Source organism: Physella acuta, unplaced genomic scaffold (genome assembly GCF_028476545.2).
Source record: "Physella acuta isolate Inbredline_101_S28 unplaced genomic scaffold, ASM2847654v3 ptg000890l, whole genome shotgun sequence".
Classification (NCBI taxonomy): Eukaryota; Metazoa; Mollusca; class Gastropoda; family Physidae; genus Physella; species Physella acuta.
Window position 1 is genome coordinate 568765 of NW_026732407.1, and position 23042 is coordinate 591806.

A 23042-nucleotide genomic window follows, 5' to 3' on the forward strand; every position below is an offset into this window, starting at 1 on the left:
ACAGAGACTGAGTGTTAACGGTAAAAGATAAATATTTGGTACCGTATACTATTGATAACCTGTAAAATGGATGAATTCAACCGGTAAGAGGGTCTGTGCCGCTTCTTTACCGGGAATATAGATTCTAGTATAGTTTTACTAGAGGTAATATCATTAAGGTCTGATGACTAAGGGTCAATGCAATGCCCAAAGTTTACAGCCTTATTAGAATAATAATGGGTTTTACCAGGTCCGATGACCTCTTGTCTCTGGCAAGGGTTTACGGCCGGTGAATAAAATAGCAGGTCCGATGACTACGGGTCAACTCAATGCCCGCAGTTTACGGCCTGTAGTAAAATAGAATGAAGCTGTGTATGATATAATATCTACTGCTCCGTGGCTGACACACGCGCAGGATAAAAGTAGTACAAAATGTAGGTAAATGTCTACTCAACTGCCACGTGGCATTACGTCACTGGCAGGAATAGTTTACATCAAATAAGTATTTAAATGCCCTGTGTGCTAAGACACGGACAGTGTAAAGTTTAGTTACGTAGATCAGGTAAGTTATCAACTGTCACATGGACTAAGCCACGAACAGGGTAACAGTGTACAGTAACAGTATGTAAGCAATAATGCATAACAGCAAGATAATATATATGATATTTATTGAAACTAGTTTTACAATGCTAATCAACTATGCATATGAAAATTGGTAAAGTAAACGTAAGAAATAATTAAGTAAAACCAAACCCACAAAACACGTGGAGGTCGGGCCGACGGCCCCAACGCCGCGTGCGACACCACCAGCTGAGCTCAGTCCTGGAAGAGTGCGAGATTTCTTTATTGCATTATTCTTCAGGGGGAACCGGGATTCATTTGAGGGAAAATTGAATGGTAACAGTAGTCTTTCTTGTCATGAAACGTAATATAATTGATAAATAAAAACCTTCTAGGCCACATCAGTTCATGTGGCAGATGAAGTAGAGTTCATCTAAGTGTATAATCACGGTATTTCAATGGACAAGGTAGTCAGTATAACGTGAACATGGCTTACCTTTCCACGAATCTATCGTGTGCCATGTCGGATGGCAGAAGAGAGTCATATCGATCCTATAGGTAATAGAAGAGCTGGGTTCACTCCGTCCTTCAAGGAGTAAGCGACGTTTTAAAAATATAATTTTACTTTTAATATTCTTTTTTTTGGGGGGGGGGGGGTTGTGGAGTTAATAAGAGAATGTCACCTGTAGTTCTTGTATTCTTTGTAAAGTTCGAGTCAGAATTATTGGTCTTTAATGGTCGCCTGCCAAATGTTTGCATTTACAAAATCAGAATTCAAGAGAGGCGTTAAATACATATTTTCCAGTTGTGTATTTACATATTTAATTACACACACACACACACACACACACACACATATATATATATATATATATATATAAATAGAAAAATTAGGAGAATAAGAGTGAGAGACGCAGAGGGAGGGAGGGGCTGGTGGATAGCGAGATAGGTAAAAATGGAGGGAGAAACGGAAAAACTGACTCCCTTATCAGCTTGCCAACCTTACAGTATGCCCTGTAAGTAGGTCACTGACGTCTCGTGTATCCTACTTGCCAGCTAGTATATTTCAAACCAAATGTGGATTTTTATTTTTAAATTGGTAAAAAAAAAATAGAAAAGCTACCAACGCGATTGTTTAGTTATTTAATGTCGTAAACAATGAAATTAATAGACAACAAGATGTAAGCAGGCTTAAAGACAAATATAGCCTATGTTGAATTGTGATTTTGTTTTTTTTTAACGAAACGTACTATTTTATTTATTTATTTAAATGCGTAACAAGTTGTCTTAAAAGTAGTTAAATATTAGTATAATATAAATAGTCTATGCCTACTGGTACTTAATTTGATTATATTATTAGCAAAAAAATTATAATAGTTGTATTTTGAGTTCAAGTGGTATTTTAGAATTTTGAATCGAGGCCTTGAGACAAATAGCCGCTATGTTTTATTTTGTTTTGTTGAGGGATATTAAATTTATCCCTCCCTGGCTAACGAGATTTCGTATTATAAGCGAGAAGGACCGACACTTACAAGCCCTATTACAGGCAGGATACAAGAGCACACAATTTTTGCTCAAAGCGCATCATTTAAATATTACAACTATTTCGTGGTTTACATTCAATAAAACCCTTTTGTTTGATTCGTTTGTTTTTCATGTTAGCATAAGATCCAGGAACTTCTTGTTTTTAGAATGTAAAATCCACAAGGTATGCTCCTCATTTGGCCTGCAATTCTCGGAAGTTAGCCGAGTTTTCGGTTTCACATTTAGTTGCCAAATGACAGCTTTATGGGGCTATAAAAGTAGTTATCACTGTAAACCAGCCCTAGTCACTTATAACTACACTGATGGAGTATACTACTCTGGATATTCACCGCAGCGAAAGTCAACGTGTAGTTTATTTTCAAACCGTGTATGTGTATTGTGCAAGTCGGTAGAAATATGTAAGTAAACATTTGTTTATGTTCTATCGGTGTTCATGCTTTAGTTTTAATACTCGAGTCGTTCGATATTTACTAGCCATAGGTACCCTGTTCACGTCAATTATAGGCCTATATAGTTTTAATTTTGGAAAAAAATAATTTATAATATAGTGATTAGTCAAAACGTAAGGTGCTTTACTACACGTTGAACGATATTAGTGACAAAGGAAAAGAAATAACTAAATAGCTAAAAATACGACACATTTAAAATAACATAGGTTACCAATACCCATAGAAAGACCAACTTATATACAATTTTAGTCAACACAACACCATATTAAATACATACACTAATTAAAGAGACTTAAACGATTATTGTCATTATTTAACTGCGTATAACAAGGTAGCCAGATTTTCGTGTTAGCTGGTGCGGCGAGTGAAAAAAATGGCGCCGTTATAAACTTTTATACAAAGTGATAACGCAAGATTAAGCAAACATACATATCTTAAGAATGTGTGCTTTGAAATTTCAACACTAAAATGCTTTTGAGAATGAGAGAAAATAAATAGCGTGTCCGCAAGATTTCCCAAGTACCTTGTTGCTGAGTCAGGTGTACGGGAAACTTCTTTCAGGTGTACAAAGAACGTGTTCCTACCTGAGTCAGGTGCACAAGGAACGTGTTCCTACCTGGGTCAGGTGTACAAGGAACGTGTTCCTACCTGGGTCAGGTGTACAAGGAACGTGTTCCTACCTGGGTCAGGTGTACAAGGAACGTGTTCCTACCTGGGTCAGGTGTACAAGGAACGTGTTCCTACCTGGGTCAGGTGTACAAGGAATGTGTTCCTACCTGAGTCAGGTGTACAAGGAACGTGTTCCTACCTGACTCCTACATGAGTCAGATGCACCAGAAACATGTACCTACCTAATTTATGCCTAATTGTTGATTACCGTATTATAGGGTCTAAATAGGTCTTCCGTGATAGAAAACAACGTGGGAACTGCTGTATTAGTTTTTACTATGTTTATGCAGTTTACTTTTGTTATAAAGAATACAGATTATTATTTTTATGACCCCCCCCCCCCCCACCCCTCTACATTCCGTCCACAAGTGTCCACAGTCATTAAAAGTGCCAGTTCCATAAATTGTTGATTTGTTTTAATCTCAAGGTAAATTTATCTTAGTCGCCATAGAAATTTAGCAAATTTATTACTCATTGTTGCATATTGGGATTTTTGAAAAAATTTAAATGTTAAGAGTTTACAATAGGTGGTAGAACACACGACTGTTAACCTAAAAGTCCTGAGCTCTAATCCCAGGTTCAGATCCGAGAAAACCCAACTCAGATGGGTAACCATCTCATATTTTAAAAACTAAAGGCAGATAGGCATAGATCTAGAACTGGTCAGAATGTCTCCCCATTTGCTGAGATAACTAAGCATGTAAATTCTATCTAATATCCCATATGATTGAGTCGCGAATGCGTAATTTTAAAAATGCATCTAGGGAGATTTAATCTTAAATAACTAGATCGAGATATCCTGTACCTAAAAGAATGACTTTCCGAAACCTCACTTCTAATAACAGAAATATAAAGCATCTTTCATACCTTTCTTAGTAGCGTATCGGGTAAGCAAAGACGGTCAGGCATTTTTTAAATTCATTGCTGGAGTTAGTCTATAATGTGCTTGTCTGAAAGCTTGAGAGCTAGAGCTAATTCACAATGTAAACCCTATGTCTAACATTTGTATTATTTTTATTTTATTTTTTGTTATTACCTCACTAAGCAATCCGACGCTACCTGACAAAATAACTTTCAATTGCTGAGCATTTTAAAAGAGGCATCGATCATAAACTCATTTGTCAGAATTCGGCTGCTTGGGTTTTTTTAACTCTAAAATCAACCAATTTTATAGTCATAAGCGCACGCTGTGCAGAGTATTTATTTTAGGAAGTGTCGGCTTTATGCAAACAATGTCTGGGTAGGAGATGATGAAAGCTGGTATTTATACTAAAGTTTGTACCAGTGTTTGATATTTTGAAAAAAATAAAAACAATTGAAATAAGCTTGTGATTCAAATATTAAAACATTGATTTTTTTATTGTAAATAAAACCCGACAATTTTGCTTTGATGTGAAATTTGCTATGATTGGAAGAGAAAATATTTGGGGGTCCCTAAAAATCGGCGTTAGGGCCTCGGCTATAGCCCTCTCAGCCCGTCCAATAAATCCGCCACTGCCCATAACTCGTTGTATTTTGTTCCTGCAGATACCATGGCTCTTGACGAATCCCACCACTTCATGTTGATCCCGGCTGTAAGTCATGTTCGACAGAGTAGCTATAACTGTAATGGCCTGGTCGAGTTTTAGAGCGCAGGATTGCTAACACGAAAGTTAAGAGTTCAAATCCAGAACGTGAGTCCTTAGAAACAATCTAACCAATCGTTTGCGGAGGTCGGAGAACAAGATAAACGTTACTGTATCTCCAATATATACTGCTATTTATAATTGTGACATCTTATATTGACGTGCTTACGTCCCTTATACTCATATTGGCATGCTTAAGTCCTTCAAATTTCACTATCAGTGATTGTGATAAGCCTCTCACCTGTTACCCGCCCTAACTTCTCACCTGAGGATCAAGATGATTTTCATTCTTCTTTTAGGATTACAATTCAAAGCTTATCTGGCATCTGTCGCCTCGTTAGAAACACACCACTCACCACAGCATGTGTACACCAGCATGTCTTGTACCAGTCATTATCTGTCGCCTCGTTAGAAACACACCACTCACCACAGTTGTGTACACCAGCCTGTCTTGTACCGGTCATTATCTGTCGCCTCGTTAGGAACACACCACTCACCACAGCATATGTACACCAGCATGTCTTGTACCAGACATTATCTGTCGCCTCGTAAGGAACACACCACTCATCATATCATGTGTACACCAGCATGTCTTGTACCAGTCATTTTCTGTTAACGTGGTTTTATTTTCCATAGACCTTTCCTTCTCGATGATTAGCTTCCGATTTGATTATCGCCAGAGTAAATAGGTAATGTTATGGGGTAGGAAGGGAAGGGGGGGGGGGGGGCTATAGACTTAAGCACGTATATTGAACTCATTTCTTTTGGGTTAGTAGCGCAGATTCTACTTCTAGACCAGGTCCACATCATGGCGATAAAGTGTCATGTATTTTTTTTTTATTTCAGTTGTTTATCCTAGCTGTGTTGGCCTTCCTTGAGAAGAGACAGCGACGTGTGGACATCTGTAGGGGTAGACCAGGGCTCATAGTGTAAGCAATTATTGTGTGAATAGTTTGTAGACCAGGGCTCATAGTGTAAGCAATTATTGTGTGAATAGTTTGTAGACCAGGGCTCATAGTGTAAGCAATTATTGTGTGAATAGTTTGTACACCAGGGCTCATAGTGTAAGCAATTATTGTGAGAATAGTTTGTAGACCAGGGCTCATAGTGTAAGCAATTATTGTGTGAATAGTTTGTACACCAGGGCTCATAGTGTAAGCAATTATTGTGAGAATAGTTTGTAGACCAGGGCTCATAGTGTAAGCAATTATTGTGTGAATAGTTTGTACACCAGGGCTCATAGTGTAAGCAATTATTGTGAGAATAGTTTGTAGACCCGGGCTCATAGTGTAAGCAATTATTGTGAGAATAGTTTGTAGACCCGGGCTCATAGTGTAAGCAATTATTGTGTGAATAGTTTGTACACCACGGCTCATAGTGTGAGCAATTATTGTGAGAATAGTTTGTAGACCAGGGCTCATAGTGTAAGCAATTATTGTTAGAATAGCTTGTATACCAGGGCTCATAGTGTAAGCAATTATTGTGTGAATAGTTTGTAGACCCGGGCTCATAGTGTAAGCAATTATTGTGTGAATAGTTTGTACACCACGGCTCATAGTGTGAGCAATTATTGTGTGAATAGTTTGTACACCACGGCTCATAGTGTAAGCAATTATTGTGTGAATAGTTTGTAGACCAGGGCTCATAGTGTAAGCAATTATTGTGAGAATAGCTTGTTGACAAGAGCTCTAGTATAAGAAATTATTGAGAGAATAGTTTGTAGACCCGGGCTCATAGTGTGAGCAATTATTGTGAGAATAGTTTGTAGACCCGGGCTCATAGTGTAAGCAATTATTGTTAGAATAGCTTGTATACCAGGGCTCATAGTGTAAGCAATTATTGTGAGAATAGCTTGTTGACAAGAGCTCTAGTATAAGAAATTATTGAGAGAATAGTTTGTAGACCCGGGCTCATAGTGTGAGAAATTATTGTGAGAATAGTTTGTAGACCCAGACTCATAGTGTAAGCAATTATTGTGAGAATAGTTTGTAGACCCGGGCTCATAGTGTAAGCAATTGTTGTGAGAATAGTTGGTAGAATTTGTGTTTCAGTAAGAAGGATTTGGGCAAGTATACATTGTGTTGTCTTGTTAAGGTGATTTGTGGTCATCTACAGCAGCTTTCTGCTATCCTGTATCTGGACTGTAGTCATGTACACCTGTTCTGTGGTCATGTACACCTGTTCTGTAGTCATGTACACCTGTTCTGTAGTCATGTACACCTGTTCTGTGGTCATGTACACCTGTTCTGTGGTCATGTACACCTGTTCTGTAGTCATGTACACCTGTTCTGTAGTCATGTACACCTGTTCTGTAGTCATGTACACCTGTTCTGTGGTCATGTACACCTGTTCTATGGTCATGTACACCTGTTCTGTAGTCATGTACACCTGATCTGTAGTCATGTACACCTGTTCTGTGGTCATGTACACCTGTTCTCTGGTCATGTACACCTGTTCTGTGGGCATGTACACCTGTTCTGTGGTCATGTACACCTGTTCTGTAGTCATGTACACCTGTTCTGTAGTCATGTACACCTGTTCTGTAGTCATGTACACCTGTTCTGTGGTCATGTACACCTGTTCTATGGTCATGTACACCTGTTCTGTGGTCATGTACACCTGTTCTGTGGTCATGTACACCTGTTCTGTGGGCATGTACACCTGTTCTGTGGGCATGTACACCTGTTCTGTGGTCATGTACACCTGTTCTGTGGTCATGTACACCTGTACTGTGGTCATGAAATATGTTCTGTAGTCATGTATACCTGTTCTGTGGTCATGTACACCTGTTCTGTAGTCATGTACACCTGTTCTGTAGTCATGTACACCTGTTCTGTAGTCATGTACACCTGTTCTGTGGTCATGTACACCTGTTCTCTGGTCATGTACACCTGTTATGTGGTCATGTACAACTGTTCTCTGGTCATGTATACCTGTTCTGTGGTCAAGTACACCTGTTCTGTGGTCATGTACACCTGTTCTTTAGTCATGTACACCTGTTCTGTGGTCAAGTACACCTGTTCTGTGGTCATGTACACCTGTTCTGTGGTCATGTACACCTGTTCTGTAGTCATGTACACCTGTTCTGTAGTCATGTACACCTGTTCTGTAGTCATGTACACCTGTTCTGTGGTCATGTACACCTGTTCTATGGTCATGTACACCTGTTCTGTGGTCATGTACACCTGTTCTGTGTCATGTACACCTGTTCTCTGGTCATGTATACCTGTTCTGTGGTCAAGTACACCTGTTCTGTGGTCATGTACACCTGTTCTTTAGTCATGTACACCTGTTCTGTGGTCAAGTACACCTGTTCTGTGGTCATGTACACCTGTTCTGTGGTCATGTACACCTGTTCTGTAGTCATGTACACCTGTTCTGTAGTCATGTACACCTGTTCTATAGTCATGTACACCTGTTCTGTGGTCATGTACACCTGTTCTATGGTCATGTACACCTGTTCTGTGGTCATGTACACCTGTTCTGTGGTCATGTACACCTGTTCTGTGGTCATGTACACCTGTTCTGTGGTCATGTACACCTGTTCTGTGGTCATGTACACCTGTACTGTGGTCATGTAACCTGTTCTGTAGTCATGTATACCTGTTCTGTGGTCATGTACACCTGTTCTGTGGTCATGTACACCTGTTCTGTGGTCTACCTGTATTTAAACACGGATATTAAAGTGTATAGAATTAGCGAACGTTTATATTTATAACTTTATTTAAATAATACGTGTTATTGTTTTGATGGTTGAAGTTGGAGATAATGAACGGATAATGTCCTTCACAGTGCCATCCCATGGCTAGACAGCTATGAGAACCGTTTCCCATACTCTGTAATCTTTGGTATTGTGCTGGCTTTACTCCTGCAGCTGTTAAGTGAAACCAAGAACATACCATTTTATGTCATAGGTAAGTTTAGGTCTACTTGATATCTATTTCATAGGTAAGAGTAGATCTGCATCATACTTTGTCTAAATCATAGGTCAGTTCAAATCTGCTTCTTAGCTATCTATGTGATAGGTAAGTTTAGATCTTCCTCTTACCTATGTCCTAGGTAAGTTTAGACATACTTGTCTATACCATACGTAAGGTTTAGACATACATATCTATGTCATATGTAAGTTTAGACATACCTATCTATGTCATAGGCAAGTTTAGACCTGCTTTGAAAACAAACTAATTACGTCAAAGTCTGTCCAATGAAATAAAACCTAAGCTATCACGTGACTACCTAGACCTTGCCATATCTCTTCCAGCTCTGTACCTTCAAGCCCAAGCCTTAGAAGTCTGTCTGCTGTGTTTTCCATTCTTTGCCTGCATCTCCAGCACCTACAGGGCGCTTGGTGCCGTCTTGTGTGTCGTCTACTCAATTATCTGGTCAGTCTAAAGTTCGTAGTAATAGAAATGTGATATACCATAGTAGAGAAAGGGTTGAAGTAAAAATACGAGAGAAATAATGCTGTTAGTTGAAGAATTTTCGTTTCATCCAAGCCAATATGTAAAATAATTGGAAAAAGCACTTCTAGTGTAGACAGGCTACAGGAATTTTTTAAATTAATTTTTTTAAATATTGCTGATTTGTCAAAAAAATATATATTTAACTCGATTCCTCTGTCCGGCATGGGCCGAAACATGTGAGCGAAATGTTGACAATTTCTACCGGGCTGATTTCTTTCAAACATTAGCGAAAACTATTACACACAGAGTATCCCACCCAGGGATAGAAATGGTCATAATTATGTGTATATATATATATATATATATATATATATATATATATATATATATATATATATATATATATATATACATGTGAGTGTGAATGTATATTTGTGTGTGTGTGTTTGCGTGTTTGAATATTTTTAAACCCCTCACTTCGATAACAGGATCCTATGTACGTCAATGTTTACTTATGTATACTTTTTAATTGTAATTTATAAGAGCCCTTCGAAACATTGAATACGTAATACAATGACAACTCTGTTTAGTAGCATATTACCTTTCTAATAAGAAATTTATGTTTTTGTGAGTGGGAAGGGAAGGATTGACATTTCATGAAGATTTAATACAATAAGGAAACAGGCCGTAGGAATTGGACCAAATTACGTGACGTCATTTTTTGGACAACTCGAAAACTTACAGCAAAAGTTTATTTTTATTTTTTGTAGGTCATTTGTTTTCATTGGGAAGCCTTTAATCCAGGTAAGTAGATTAGATTGCATACAGGTTGATTCGGATGCAATGTTAATATAGAAACACATTCATAAAATGAGCAATTATTTTTTATTGTAATTTTTTTTTAAATTGCCGGTGTATTAGATGACAGATGCTGAGTACAACAATACAACAGCTCTCGTTATTGTAACTGAAGTATCGCCGCTACTGTGTCACGTGGCTTTGATTGTGTACTGCTTGTACATTGTGTACAGATGTGTACACACAAAAAACTATTACACAAAGGTTGGTCACTCTTCGCTTTATATGGTCTTTATGGATCAAATTTTGCTTTATAATATCACTAGCCGTCCTGGCAAGGCCCTACACTGGCCTATGTGAAAAACTATTAGTAAGGGACCATGACTTGTGTATTTATAAAGCAGCAGATACCTTGCTTTGAGCGGGTTTAGGAAATATATTACTTTTCGAAATAATCCTATCCACAACCAACCAAAACCAAAACACACAAAAAACGCAAACATAACACAAACGAAAACACAAAGGAAAACACAAACACAAACACAAACGCAAACACAAAGAAAACACAAACAAAAAAAGCAAACGCAAACACAAACACAAATGCAAACACAAAGACTAACACAAAAGGAAACAGAAACATAACGAAAACACAAACCCAACCACAAACACAAACACAAAGAAAACACAAACACAAACAAAAAGCTAACACAATCGAAAACCCAAACGAAAACAAAAACGTAAACACAAACACAACATAAATAGAAACACAAACAATTACTCAAAATAATTCAAAAGTAAACGCGAACATAAACACAAACTTAAATGCAAACATAAACGCATATTGCTCACAGTCTAGTCCGGGGTGCCTAATCGCATTTGCCGGGCGCCGGCGGAACCGCCTGATTCAACTTATTAAACTATAATACCCCAAATTATCCATAGTCTTTTGCACTCACTTAAACGAAAGTAGGAGCCATAGCACTCACGGGAAGGCCCGCCGCGCCAAATAGCACTCTGTAGGGGCGCCAGATGACGCCCTGGATTTGATTTAGTGAAGGACTTTAGTTACCTTTCTTATCCATAGTTTATCGCACTGTATAAAACGAACGTATGCACCATAGCGCTTACAGGATTTCCCAGGGTTCCAAATCGAACCCTGACGGGGCGCCGGCGGACGTGACTGATTCAATTTAGTAATCGACTATAATACCCCCATCTTGTCCGCAAATCGAAAGATAGACGTAAACATTACGTTCAGTGTATAAATAAACAAAATGTAGTATTTAAAATATCCGTGTTTTACCTACCACAGTGCACTTTATCAATACATGCTAATTTATATAATTATTTTCTCTCACAAAAACTAATTAAAAAGTACTTTTCCCCGATGTAATGTTTTTTTTTAAAGGGAAGTAATTGTTTTACCGTGATCTTTCAAGGGAAGTAATTTGCAATAAAGGAACTAAAGGAAGTAATTTCATGCGCAATTTAATTTTTTGTTAATGGTGATATATTTACTTTAATTATTTTTTTTCTAAATGATTTTGATTAAAATGTTAAGTTTGGAAAATGAAACCTGTTTTACAAAACTATCGAAATTAATTTTCATAATCATACAGTTACATAATAAACGCTTCAAGAGTATTACACAATGGCGATCAATTCGATTTCTTTTACTCAATGTATGTCTGACGCCCGCCCAGAGGCGTAGCGACCCTTCCCGGCGCCCGGGGCGAACTTTCAATTTGGCGCCCCCCCCCCCCGCTTATATATATATATGTGTGTGTGTGTGTGTGTGTGTGTATAATTATGTGTGTGTGATAGTGTGTTTATATATAAGCTTGTGTGTGGGTAAGAGTGTATTTGTGTGTGTAAGCGTGTGTGTAAGCGTGTATGCTACAGTCCGGACAAGGTTTAATAATTACATTGTATGATTTTCATTCCTTAAAACTTTACGACAATTTAATTCCCATTAAGATGCGTTTAACTTTTTTTGCGAAAGATTAGTAATGTCAGTAAAAAAAAATAAGCCTGATCTGTGTTAGAGGGTAGTTTGTAGCTAACGCTAATATGTTTAGACCAGCCTTTTATGTTCTAGTTTTGAACGATCTCTGTTGTGATATGGTACATATTGGATTCGAAGTTTGTTAGAGTAAGGACACACAAGTGACATACAAGAAGAAGTTATCAGAAATATTTATTGTTCACATTGGAATACGACATGGGTATTTCGTTGATTGGTTGATGGTATGACAAAACAAGCTAGAGAAAACAAACTGGAATCCAACGGATGTTAACAGCTCGTAGTCTTGGATTTCGCAGATTTGCCCTGCCTTCTCGCACACAGTTTCTTCCAGGCATCTTTTCGGGGGGGCGAAGCCCCCCGGAAAAATTTTTACGCCCCCCCCGAACGAAATGAAATTTATATAATTTATATATAGAAAATATATACTTTTAACAGTGTCCGCCCCCCCCCCGAAGAAAGTTTACCGCCTCCCCCCTCCCCCCGAAGATTTCAAGTGCCCCCCCGGAGAAAAAAGTCTGGAAGAAACACTGATCAAAAGTATCTGATCTCTCACGTTGAAGTTGAGAGAATCGTAAGAATCTTACAAAGAACTAGTCGCGTCTTTTTTTTTAACAAAACTGGCTATTGAAATTGTACATTACGCGTTAATACACTTGGTTTCTTTACTAAGTGTTAAGAGAGTTATCTACTCACCAATCCAGTACAAATACTTGCGATTTTTGTTAGCGAAAAAAGCGCCCCCCCCCCCCCACCCCCACACACACTCATCACAACCATCTTGGACAAAGTTTGTAGAGCGGTTTTTAACGTAACTAACTTTTTTTTAAAAAATGTTACACAATTATACAATGCACAGTACAATTCGTTTCTTTCTGAGAGCTAAAGGTTGTTTACTCAGAATCCTGTGTAATTTTGCTATTTTATTTAGCCTAAAAGCGCCCCCCTGCACCATCTTGATAAAAGTCACTAACGTATTTTACAGTTCAACAATCGTACAATACGTTTTAATACAATTGGTTTCTTTTAATAGTGGTAACGTTTATCGACTCAACAATCTAGTGTAAATTCTTCCGTTTTAAGTCTCGAAAAAGCGCCCCCCCCCCCCCATCTAGGAAAAGCTTCAAAGCGGTTTTGCCGGTCACTGTTTCTTAAGAGTATATGTTTTACATTAAGAAATCAAGATAGAAAACAGTTAAATCAGTATGTAAATGCGTGTAGCCATTATATTTCTTAACTTAGACAGTTTATAATTCAAAACTGCAGCATAAAATCAGCTTTAAAAAATTTTTCCCACCCCTTTTGGCGCCCCCATAGGGTCGGCGCCCGGGGCGGCCGCCCCCCCCCCCCCGCCCCCCCCTAGCTACGCCTCTGCGCCCGCCACATATAGAAACACAGAGCCCGTTTTAACTTCATATATTAGATTCAAGTGTCTTTAGGGGTCACATGTACTTTATATCATCATTTTACGATTCACGGCCTGTGGGGGAAGGATGGGTGTAAGATTACTGTACCTGACGACCTTGTGACCTTGAAAGTCATCTGTCCATTTCTACTCGCCAGAGACAATTGGGGGACGCCAAACCCCACCAGATGGCGCACGTGCAGTGGGTGTTACGTAAGTCAAAAGACAAGGCGGTGTTGTGTTATGGGTCAGGGGAGACTTTCGTATCACACATGTAAGTCAAGGTAGTGTTATGGAGACGTTCGTATCACACATGTAAGTCTAGTCATGTTAGTGTTATGTTATGGGCCAGGAGAAACATTCGTATCACACATGTAAGTCTAGTCATGTTAGTGTTATGTTATGGGCCAGGAGAAACATTCGTATCACACATGTAAGTCTAGTCATGGTAGTGTTATGTTATGGGCCAGGAGAAACATTCGTATCACACATGTAAGTCTAGTCATGTTAGTGTTATGTTATGGGCCAGGAGAAACATTCGTATCACACATGTAAGTCTAGTCATGGTAGTGTTATGTTATGGGCCAGGAGAAACATTCGTATCACACATGTAAGTCAAGGTAGTGTTATGTTATGGGCCAGGGGAAACATTCGTATCACACATGTAAGTCAAGGTAGTGTTATGGAGACGTTCGTATCACACATGTAAGTCTAGTCAAGGTAGTGTTGTGTTATAGACCAGGAGAAACGTTCGTATCACACATGTAAGTCTAGACAAGGTAGTGTTGTGTTATAGACCAGGAGAAACATTCGTATCACACATGTAAGTCAAGGTAGTGTTATGTTATGGGCCAGGAGAAACGTTCGTATCACACATGTAAGTCTAGTCATGTTAGTGTTATGTTATGGGCCAGGAGAAACATTCGTATCACACATGTAAGTCTAGTCAAGGTAGTGTTGTGTTATGGGCCAGGAGAAACGTTCGTATCACACATGTAAGTCTAGTCATGTTAGTGTTATGTTATGGGCCAGGAGAAACATTCGTATCACACATGTAAGTCTAGTCAAGGTAGTGTTGTGTTATGGGCCAGGAGAAACATTCGTATCACACATGTAAGTCTAGTCATGGTAGTGTTATGTTATGGGCCAGGAGAAACGTTCGTATCACACATGTAAGTCAAGGTAGTGTTATGTTATGGGCCAGGAGAAACATTCGTATCACACATGTAAGTCTAGTCAAGTTAGTGTTATGTTATGGGCCAGGTGAGCAGTACGTATCTCACAATTAAGTGGTTTAAAGTTTTACAATGTACGGAGTATGTATACTTGTTCAAGTACATATATACGAAAATATAAGGTACACCTTTTCATATAAAATGTATCAACGGATGTATGTGATATTATTGTTCCATTCATTGCAGGAGAAAGAGTAAACGACTTCGTCTATTCACAAGTCTGCCATTTTTTAAATACCCCACAAAGATCTGCGCACTGGCCTTCTTCCAGTTATGTGTTATATATCTGGTACGTCACACCCATATATATATGTAAAAACAAGTTAATTAAAAAAGTCTAGTGACATTTATGCGCAATTTCCTCATGTTATCTAAAAATAGCTCTGACGTATAATGCTGGGGTGCGTTCAAGCTAGAAGAACGATCGGTTTGTAGGTGTTTATGTAATTTTAAAATTTGTGACCGAACGAGAGGATATTTTTGAAAACTTTCTTCGGCAATATTGTTCTAAATTATGGCAGGAATCGATTGGTACATGTTTCAAGTCGCTAAGTGGTCTGGTTGCCGAGATATGGGCCAAAAACTGATTTTCTTCGAGGTTTTTTGGCTTTTCCGGGAAATCCATGAAAGAAACCCGGAATTTTTATGGCCTATGTTCATCCTCGTAGCTTGCTTAACATAATTGCTTTTGGAACTAGTCATCGATATTGCTTCGTTGAGGAGAAGATACGACTTAAAGCCCGGACACACATTCATACATCCATACATTCATTCATTCATCCATCCATTCCCAGAAATGACGAGTTAATAAACGCAATTCTCCAGAATGGAAATTGCGCTAAAAATTATACAGATTGTATATGAATTGGCCAGCTTTATTTACGAATATCATGAAAAGATGTCCGATATTAAAGATAAGCCCTTGTTTTCGTTTATTTAGTTGTATTGTCATATTTATCTATATATATAATTCTCTTCTGGGATCAGTTAGAAAACAAGCTGCAAGCGCCTCCTTGCAGTCCCCTCTCTTTCTCTCTATCACTATCACTATCACTACCACCCCCACCCCACCCCCACATTGTCTGGTGAGCTGTGGTCACGCTGTTTACATTTTACAATCATAGAGACGGGTTTGGTGACGGCTATTAGGGGCAGATAATTTAGTTTGAAACGATTTTAAACTTAGAGGAGGTAACCAAGAGGAGGCTGCTTTCACGTGGGGGGGGGGGGGTTTAGTGTTTTTAAGCAAATATTTTCAGTGGCAGCATTGGTAATGTCGAATTCACAAATTATAAATTACTGAAAAGTAGAAAAAAAAAACTAAATAGCGGCGTATGATACGCAGCGGGTCGGCTCGTCAACAATATTTGAAATCATTTTATTTTGTAATTATTATATAAGTACTTGTTTTTACGCATGTCGTTTTGAAGTTTATTTGTCTGATAAGCTGTGAATATTGGAGCAGATGATAAGATAGGAAGTAGCCTACACATTAAAGTTGTTTATAGGAGACACAAGCACAGAGGAAATCAAAGTCTCCGTGTCCTAAATCAATAACACAAAAACATTGATAAAATAAAGGAATGGAACTCGACAAGGACGAAAAAGCCACCGCCCAGCCAACCTTTACTCACATGTTCTTAAATAAAATCTATAAGTCGACTTCTAATTTAAACTTTTCAAAACTCATTCTCTAGTCAAGTAACCTACATAAATATTTAAACGCCCTAAAATATTAAGGGGAGGCAAATGTAGTTCATAATTAGTACCGTCTGTTTTAAGCAAGAATGAACGCTAAAATTCTATTCCGACAGTTCTTATTGTTAAACTTGTGTTTACTTATTAATTCGTGCCTTTTAAAAATCAATTACAACTTGAATTGAATATATGGTAATGCTAATTTTTTGTATTTTTGATTATTTTCTATTTTCACAGATCACATTAGTGTTTATTTTTTTGATTGTGAGTGTGAATTCACCATTTTTGAATTTTCTAAGTGAACTTTTCCAAACGAAACTTTTTAAAGACCAAGAAATCATCCTGAAGTGTAAGAATGCAAACAATTGTATTCCATTGTTAGATTAGGTCGATACTATCCCACTTCAGTTAAATACACGAGAAATTGCAGTTTGTATATTTGTTTCGCAATATTTTTACAATCTTGTATATTATTATGAAGTATAGGAGGAAATTATATAGTCTCCTTGCCTTTACGGGTATACTAAATTTTCAATAAAAGTATTTCCAATTTATTTTATTCCACTGCAAAAATATAATTAGGACAAAACTGATTTATGGCATGAATTAATTGTTTCAAATCATTTGGCAATTCATTTAACTGCGAACGAAATGTTCAAAATTGTGCCACTGTGGCAAGCCAACAAGTTGTATTTTACTTTCACTCGCTTGCTAATCACTGTCACCTCTTAGTGTTTTTTTTTTACTTTATTAATTTACAATGGATTATTACATTACAAAAGTTATGTAATTTTGAAACATAACATTTTAAATAACGTTTAGAAAAATAAACATAAACAGTGAGTGATCTCCCCTAAACGTTCTCGAATATTCTTATATAAAACAACGGGGGAAGGCAACCCGGGATATAGACATGATTTTTAATCCATTTTTAATTTACTTTTTAAAATACAATAGAATCTCGTTTGGGAAAAAATCACACCAAACAATATGTGTATAATAGTGCAGAATAATATTTGTACTTTTTAATTCACATGCGTTTTTTGAGAAATCGGAAATAGCTCAAGTTTTAGAGACCCGCAAATTTGATAAACTAGCGATAATCAATTTTAAATTCCTGCTAAATTGCTCATTCTACTAGCTAAATATAAGTTTGGAACACGGGTAGTAAATTTTATTAAGTATTCAATCAATAATGTAAGCGGAAAGTAAACAGCACAATGAAATTAGCAGAATAGATAATATGTTACTATGGACTTGAAGCGAATAAAAACGGTTATCTGGTTTTATTGAAAGAAATTACAAAAAGCCTCAAACAGTTAAGTATGTATATATAAATGTATATATATATATATATATATATATATATATATATATATATATATAAATATATATATGTATATATATAAATATAATCACTAAATCAGTCATTAAAAGGTTATGTTACTTAGCTACGCCAGTGTTATGAACTAGAAATTTTTTTAATTTAACAGTATCTGAGAAAATTGATAACCTAATTGTGCATTAAAACAAAATATTTCTTCATTTTTAGCATCAATGGCTGCATCTTTAGTAGTAACAGACATAATTACGGTACTACATATCTTTATGACACTTAGAAACTACAGGTAAGCTTGTGTCTTGTGTTTTGTTGAGATTGGTGGGGGCTTTGATTGGTCATGTGTTAAAGGATGTATTTGGCTTAGTTTTCTGAAATTTGTCTGAAACTTTACCAAACTGTATTTTGCAGATACCACACACTAAAACTTTACCAAGGAGAAATCCACAACTTGCAGCAACCCTATATCTCCACAACTGAGGCTCTGGTAGGTTTCTCGTTAAAAATGTATTCAATTAAGCTTTGGGTTAATTACATTTGACTTTGGGTCATTTGTTTTCCGAAAAAAATTCAAATAAGTGCAAGTCTTTCTCAAATCTACTTGAAACTCCGCGTGCGAAGCCAGTAAGAGAGTCAAAAGAGAGAGTTTTTTGGGTTGTATCCCCTTTTATGCATAATTGGCGGTGTGTCACGTGGGCAATCTAGCCAAATAGAGAAGAGCCGGTGAGGGGGACGAAATATAAAAATGTACGTAGCTGTTTGGGGGGGGGGGGTAATAGACAATAGTGCATGTTGAGGGCGGTGGAAGAACAAAATGGAGGTAGGCCTAAACGGTTTTCCGTCACACTTGTCTACAACACTTTCTCAAACTTATATGAAACTTGTCTCCAGCATCAAAACATGCGCTTTGCAGGTAACCAGCTCGCCTTCATGCTCTGGGGTGAGTCTATTCAAGTCTATTCTAAGTCTATTCAAGTCTATTATAAGACTACGAGCCAAACCGCGGCGTGTCATACGCCGCTATTTAGTTGTTTTATTTTCTACTTTTCAGTAATTCATAATTTGTGAATTCAACAGTACCAATGCTGCCAATAAAAATATTTGCTTTAAAACACTATCAGTACCTCGTTAAGGTCGATAACCCTCACTCCCTCCTTTCCCCCAACCTTTTTCTATTTTAAGTTTTAATTTAAGTCTATTTTTTGTAAGTCTTTTCTAGTTGTATTCTGAGTCTATTTTAAATCTATTTTAAGTCTATTCTAAGTATATTCTATTCTAAGTCTAGTCTAATCTAAGTCCATTCTAAGTCTATTCTAAATTTATTTTATTATATAAATTACTAGTTTTAATCTGCTGTTTGTATCTATAGATGCAAAGGCATGCAGGCTTTTTTCCATAAATTAATCAAGCAGATCAATACATAATTTTTAATTAATTAATTGCTGGAGTTATTAACAGTTTTTTTTGTATAGTAACATCAAAAATATTAAACTATTGTAAAAGTAAAAATAATTTCAGGTATGATCCTATTGTTTGTCATCTTTACCTTGACCACATTGGCCGTAGCAGAAATTATCTACTATATTAAAAAAAAGGACCTGTGGGCCGAGAAAGTAAAGCAATTTTTCATTGCTTTGTGGTAAGAGGATTTTTGATTGCTGAAATCTAAAATTAAGAAATATAATTTCGAACACCATCTAGAATATTAAGTTCTGATATTCAAGCATATAACTTATTAAAAGCGAAATTAAATTTAATTGAGTTTATAAAATAGATGATTAATTTCATTACCATTAAGAGATATTATAATACCGTATTAGATGTTTATTTTACCTTATAATTCATACAGTTTCCCATTGACAATGTTGGTGTTGAACTACATCCAACGTTTTGTCTGTCGACGTTTTTTACTGCAGGGGAAAATCAGTACCACAGACAAACATTCACCTCTCAATGTCAACAACAGGTAACTCCAAACTAACCTACAGCTACAGGTGTATTACGACAGGTAACTCCACCCTTACCTACAGTTACAGGTGTATTACGACAGGTAACTCCACCCTTACCTACAGTTACATGTGTATTACGACAGGTAACTCCACCCTTACCTACAGTTACAGGTGTATTACGACAGGTAACTCCAACCTTACCTACAGGTGTATTACGACAGGTAACTCCACCCTTACCTACAGGTGTATTACGACAGGTAACTCCAACCTTACCTACAGTTACAGGTGTATTACGACAGGTAACTCCAAACTTACCTACAGGTACAGGTGTATTACGACAGGTAACTCCACCCTTACCTACAGGTGTATTACGACAGGTAACTCCACACAAACAGTTACAGGTGTATTACGACAGGTAACTCCACCCTTACTTACAGGTGTATTACGACAGGTAACTCCACCCTAACCTACAGGTGTATTACGACAGGTAACTCCACACTAACCTAAAGTTACAGGTGTATTACGACAGGTAACTCCACACTAACCTAACGTTACAGGTGTATTACGACAGGTAACTCCACCCTAACCTACAGGTACACATGTATTGCCATAGGTAACTCCACCCAAAACAGTTACAGGTGTATTACGACAGGTAACTCCACACAAACAGTTACAGGTGTATTACGACAGGTAACTCCACACAAACAGGTACAGGTGTATTACGACAGGTAACTCCACCCAAAACAGTTACAGGTGTATTACGACAGGTAACTCCACACAAACAGTTACAGGTGTATTACGACAGGTAACTCCACCCTTACCTACGGGTGTATTACGACAGGTAACTCCACCCTTACCTACGGGTGTATTACGACAGGTAACTCCACACTAACCTAAAGTTACAGGTGTATTACGACAGGTAACTCCACCCTAACCTACAGGTACACATGTATTGCCATAGGTAACTCCACCCAAAACAGTTACAGGTATAGAATGACAGATAAGTCCACCCTAACAGTTACAGGTGTATTGCGACAGGTAACTCGAAGCCAAGCGAGTTAATTAATTAAATCTACTTGTACGTCACTCTTTTTCACATTTTTAATATCAATTTGGAGATATATGACAGCTAATTCATCACAGAATGTATAATGTATTTCATACGCTTATTTTTTTTAACCACAGAAAATTTTACGAGCTGTTTCACTACTACAGCCTGTTTTCAAACTTTGGTATCGGGCTGTTCAGCTGTTTGAGGAGAGTTCTGTGGTCAGCAGCACTGGGTGCCATGTCTATGGGGCGTCTAGACCGGAGCATCTTCCCCAGAGATATGCTCAGCTACGACAGTGGTCAGTTCTCTCTCATTTAGAATGTCTTCTGTCATTTAGATCTGAAAGTCTTGTCATTTAGACATGAAAGTCTTCTGTATTGAGTCTCATTTATTGAAATATGTTAAGTTAATGGTGACTATTTTCATAATTTTCTTAAGGATACTTGGCGTATGTCTCTATGTTGTATGTAGACAACGCCCACAACAATCCCAGCATGCGTGTCTTCATTCATCTCATCAATGTGAACAGGAAGTCAAGGTCACCAACTTCTGAGACAAGGTACTGGGTTCTTTGTCTTTGCTACATACAACATCAGATGCAAATATTGCTCTTGTTTCTAAGGGATTATTTTAAAATGTTTTTAACACTTTTATTTTACTTTTTTTATCCACATTTAAAGTCAGTTACCCCCTGTTCTAGCATCTGATGTTAGTCAGGATGGAGCAACAGTTTGTGGTACTAAATTTTAATTACCTATTATAATAATCCATACCTTTTTAAGATGTCTTTTTAATTTATTATATATATATATATATATATATATATATATATAAAACATGTCTGTATAGAAATATCAAGTGTCTCCCTTGAAGAAGACAAAAAAACACGACTAGCCAGGATCAGATGGTTTCTGGCCTACACCCTGTTCCACAACCCCCAGCTGAGAGGGTTAAGGAAAAACAAATTGACAAAATCTCTGCTGGTGACCAATGGACTGACCCAGTTCCCTGATACATCGGCTGCTGCCAGATATAACTTACAAGATCTGGGTGGGGAAATATCACAAGACACCAACTTGTCTGCTGTCTAGTGTATAAAACAAAACTGTGACAATGACTGACTGGAGGATAAACATTTTCAAAAAATGAAACTAAAAATTGTTACATAATTTTTTTACAAAACTATTCCAATTTTAATTTGTTTTTACTTTTTAAATTTATATACATAATTTACTTTTTTTTAGAAACCCATGATTATGTTATTTTACAACTATATAAAGCTATGGGGAAGGCGTGGCCTAAGGGCAGCGCTAGACTTTAGCGTCTCGAGTTCGAATCAGGGTTCAAGTCAATAGCACGTCCCTGAGCGCACCCAGCACTAATAGATACCCAACTCACGCAGGGGAAAGTAAATGCGGCAGGGAATAGTGCCTAGATCACAGATACAGGTGAACTCTACTTCATGGACCGTCAGGTTCGAAAAGTGAATTTTCCTATTTTATACAGCTTCATATTTTAGGTTGAAATAAAACTTTTGATACGCCGCATTGTGATGTTCGATGGTTTATTTTTTGCATACTTTGTAATAATGTGATCATGAGTAGTTGTATAATTGTGTGTCGCCTTCTAAAGCTTCAACAACGTATATCATGCCATACATTAGCTACAATCGTGTTTTAGACTATTCTAAAAACAAATATCTGTCCTTATCGTTTACCATGTTCCTATATGTTACTAAGTGCCAATCTTTAGAAGTTTGCCAGTCTTAGGACTGTAGTACGCTGCATACCTACCCTCTGTCCCATAACGCCCAATCTATAATAATGTCCACTCTAGCAAGAAACTATTATCTCTTACTAGTCAAAATATCTGGAGTATCTGTCCACGATTGTTAGTATTGCAGCCTTGCTGTTTCTGTATGCTAGTACTCTAAACATAGATACAGAATACTGGGCATACAAACACCCTATAATATCTTACATGTCATTTAGTTGAATGACATGACATAGTTGAAGCAGACAGTTTATGTCAACATACGGAAAGTAGTAATAATACAAACAGTAAAAATAAATGATTCCCCATTACTTTAACTCTAAACAAAGTATAAATGTTGCCAATGAATGGTAAAAAGGTAACAATATGAAAGTGGCCTAAAGTATTCAGATAGGGAGATACAAAAATGTTGTCCATAAATTTACAACATGATTCGGTTGTTAGCAGTACTCGGTTTCTTTAATAAAGTTTTAATTTTTTTACACATAATGCAAAATAACGCAAGTTTTGAGAATTTTTTTGAAATTTGTTAATAATGAG

The 23042-nt window shown here is 37.2% G+C and overlaps 1 protein-coding gene across 1 annotated transcript; it reads left to right on the top strand.

The window, feature by feature from the left end:
- The first annotated feature begins 2327 nt into the window (after positions 1–2327).
- LOC131952760 (stimulated by retinoic acid gene 6 protein-like) lies at positions 2328–22260 on the top strand. The gene is made up of 19 exons (XM_059315585.1): positions 2328–2483; positions 4731–4777; positions 5675–5757; positions 8621–8742; positions 9090–9210; positions 10002–10035; positions 10153–10293; positions 13616–13731; positions 14879–14981; positions 16628–16739; positions 17943–18018; positions 18141–18216; positions 18621–18669; positions 19248–19368; positions 19579–19695; positions 20864–21027; positions 21168–21288; positions 21410–21465; positions 21579–22260. The coding sequence occupies exons 2-19, from the start codon at positions 4736–4738 to the stop codon at positions 21818–21820; spliced, it is 1896 nt and encodes a 631-aa protein (XP_059171568.1). The 5' UTR covers positions 2328–2483; positions 4731–4735; the 3' UTR covers positions 21821–22260.
- Positions 22261–23042: the final 782 nt, after the last annotated feature.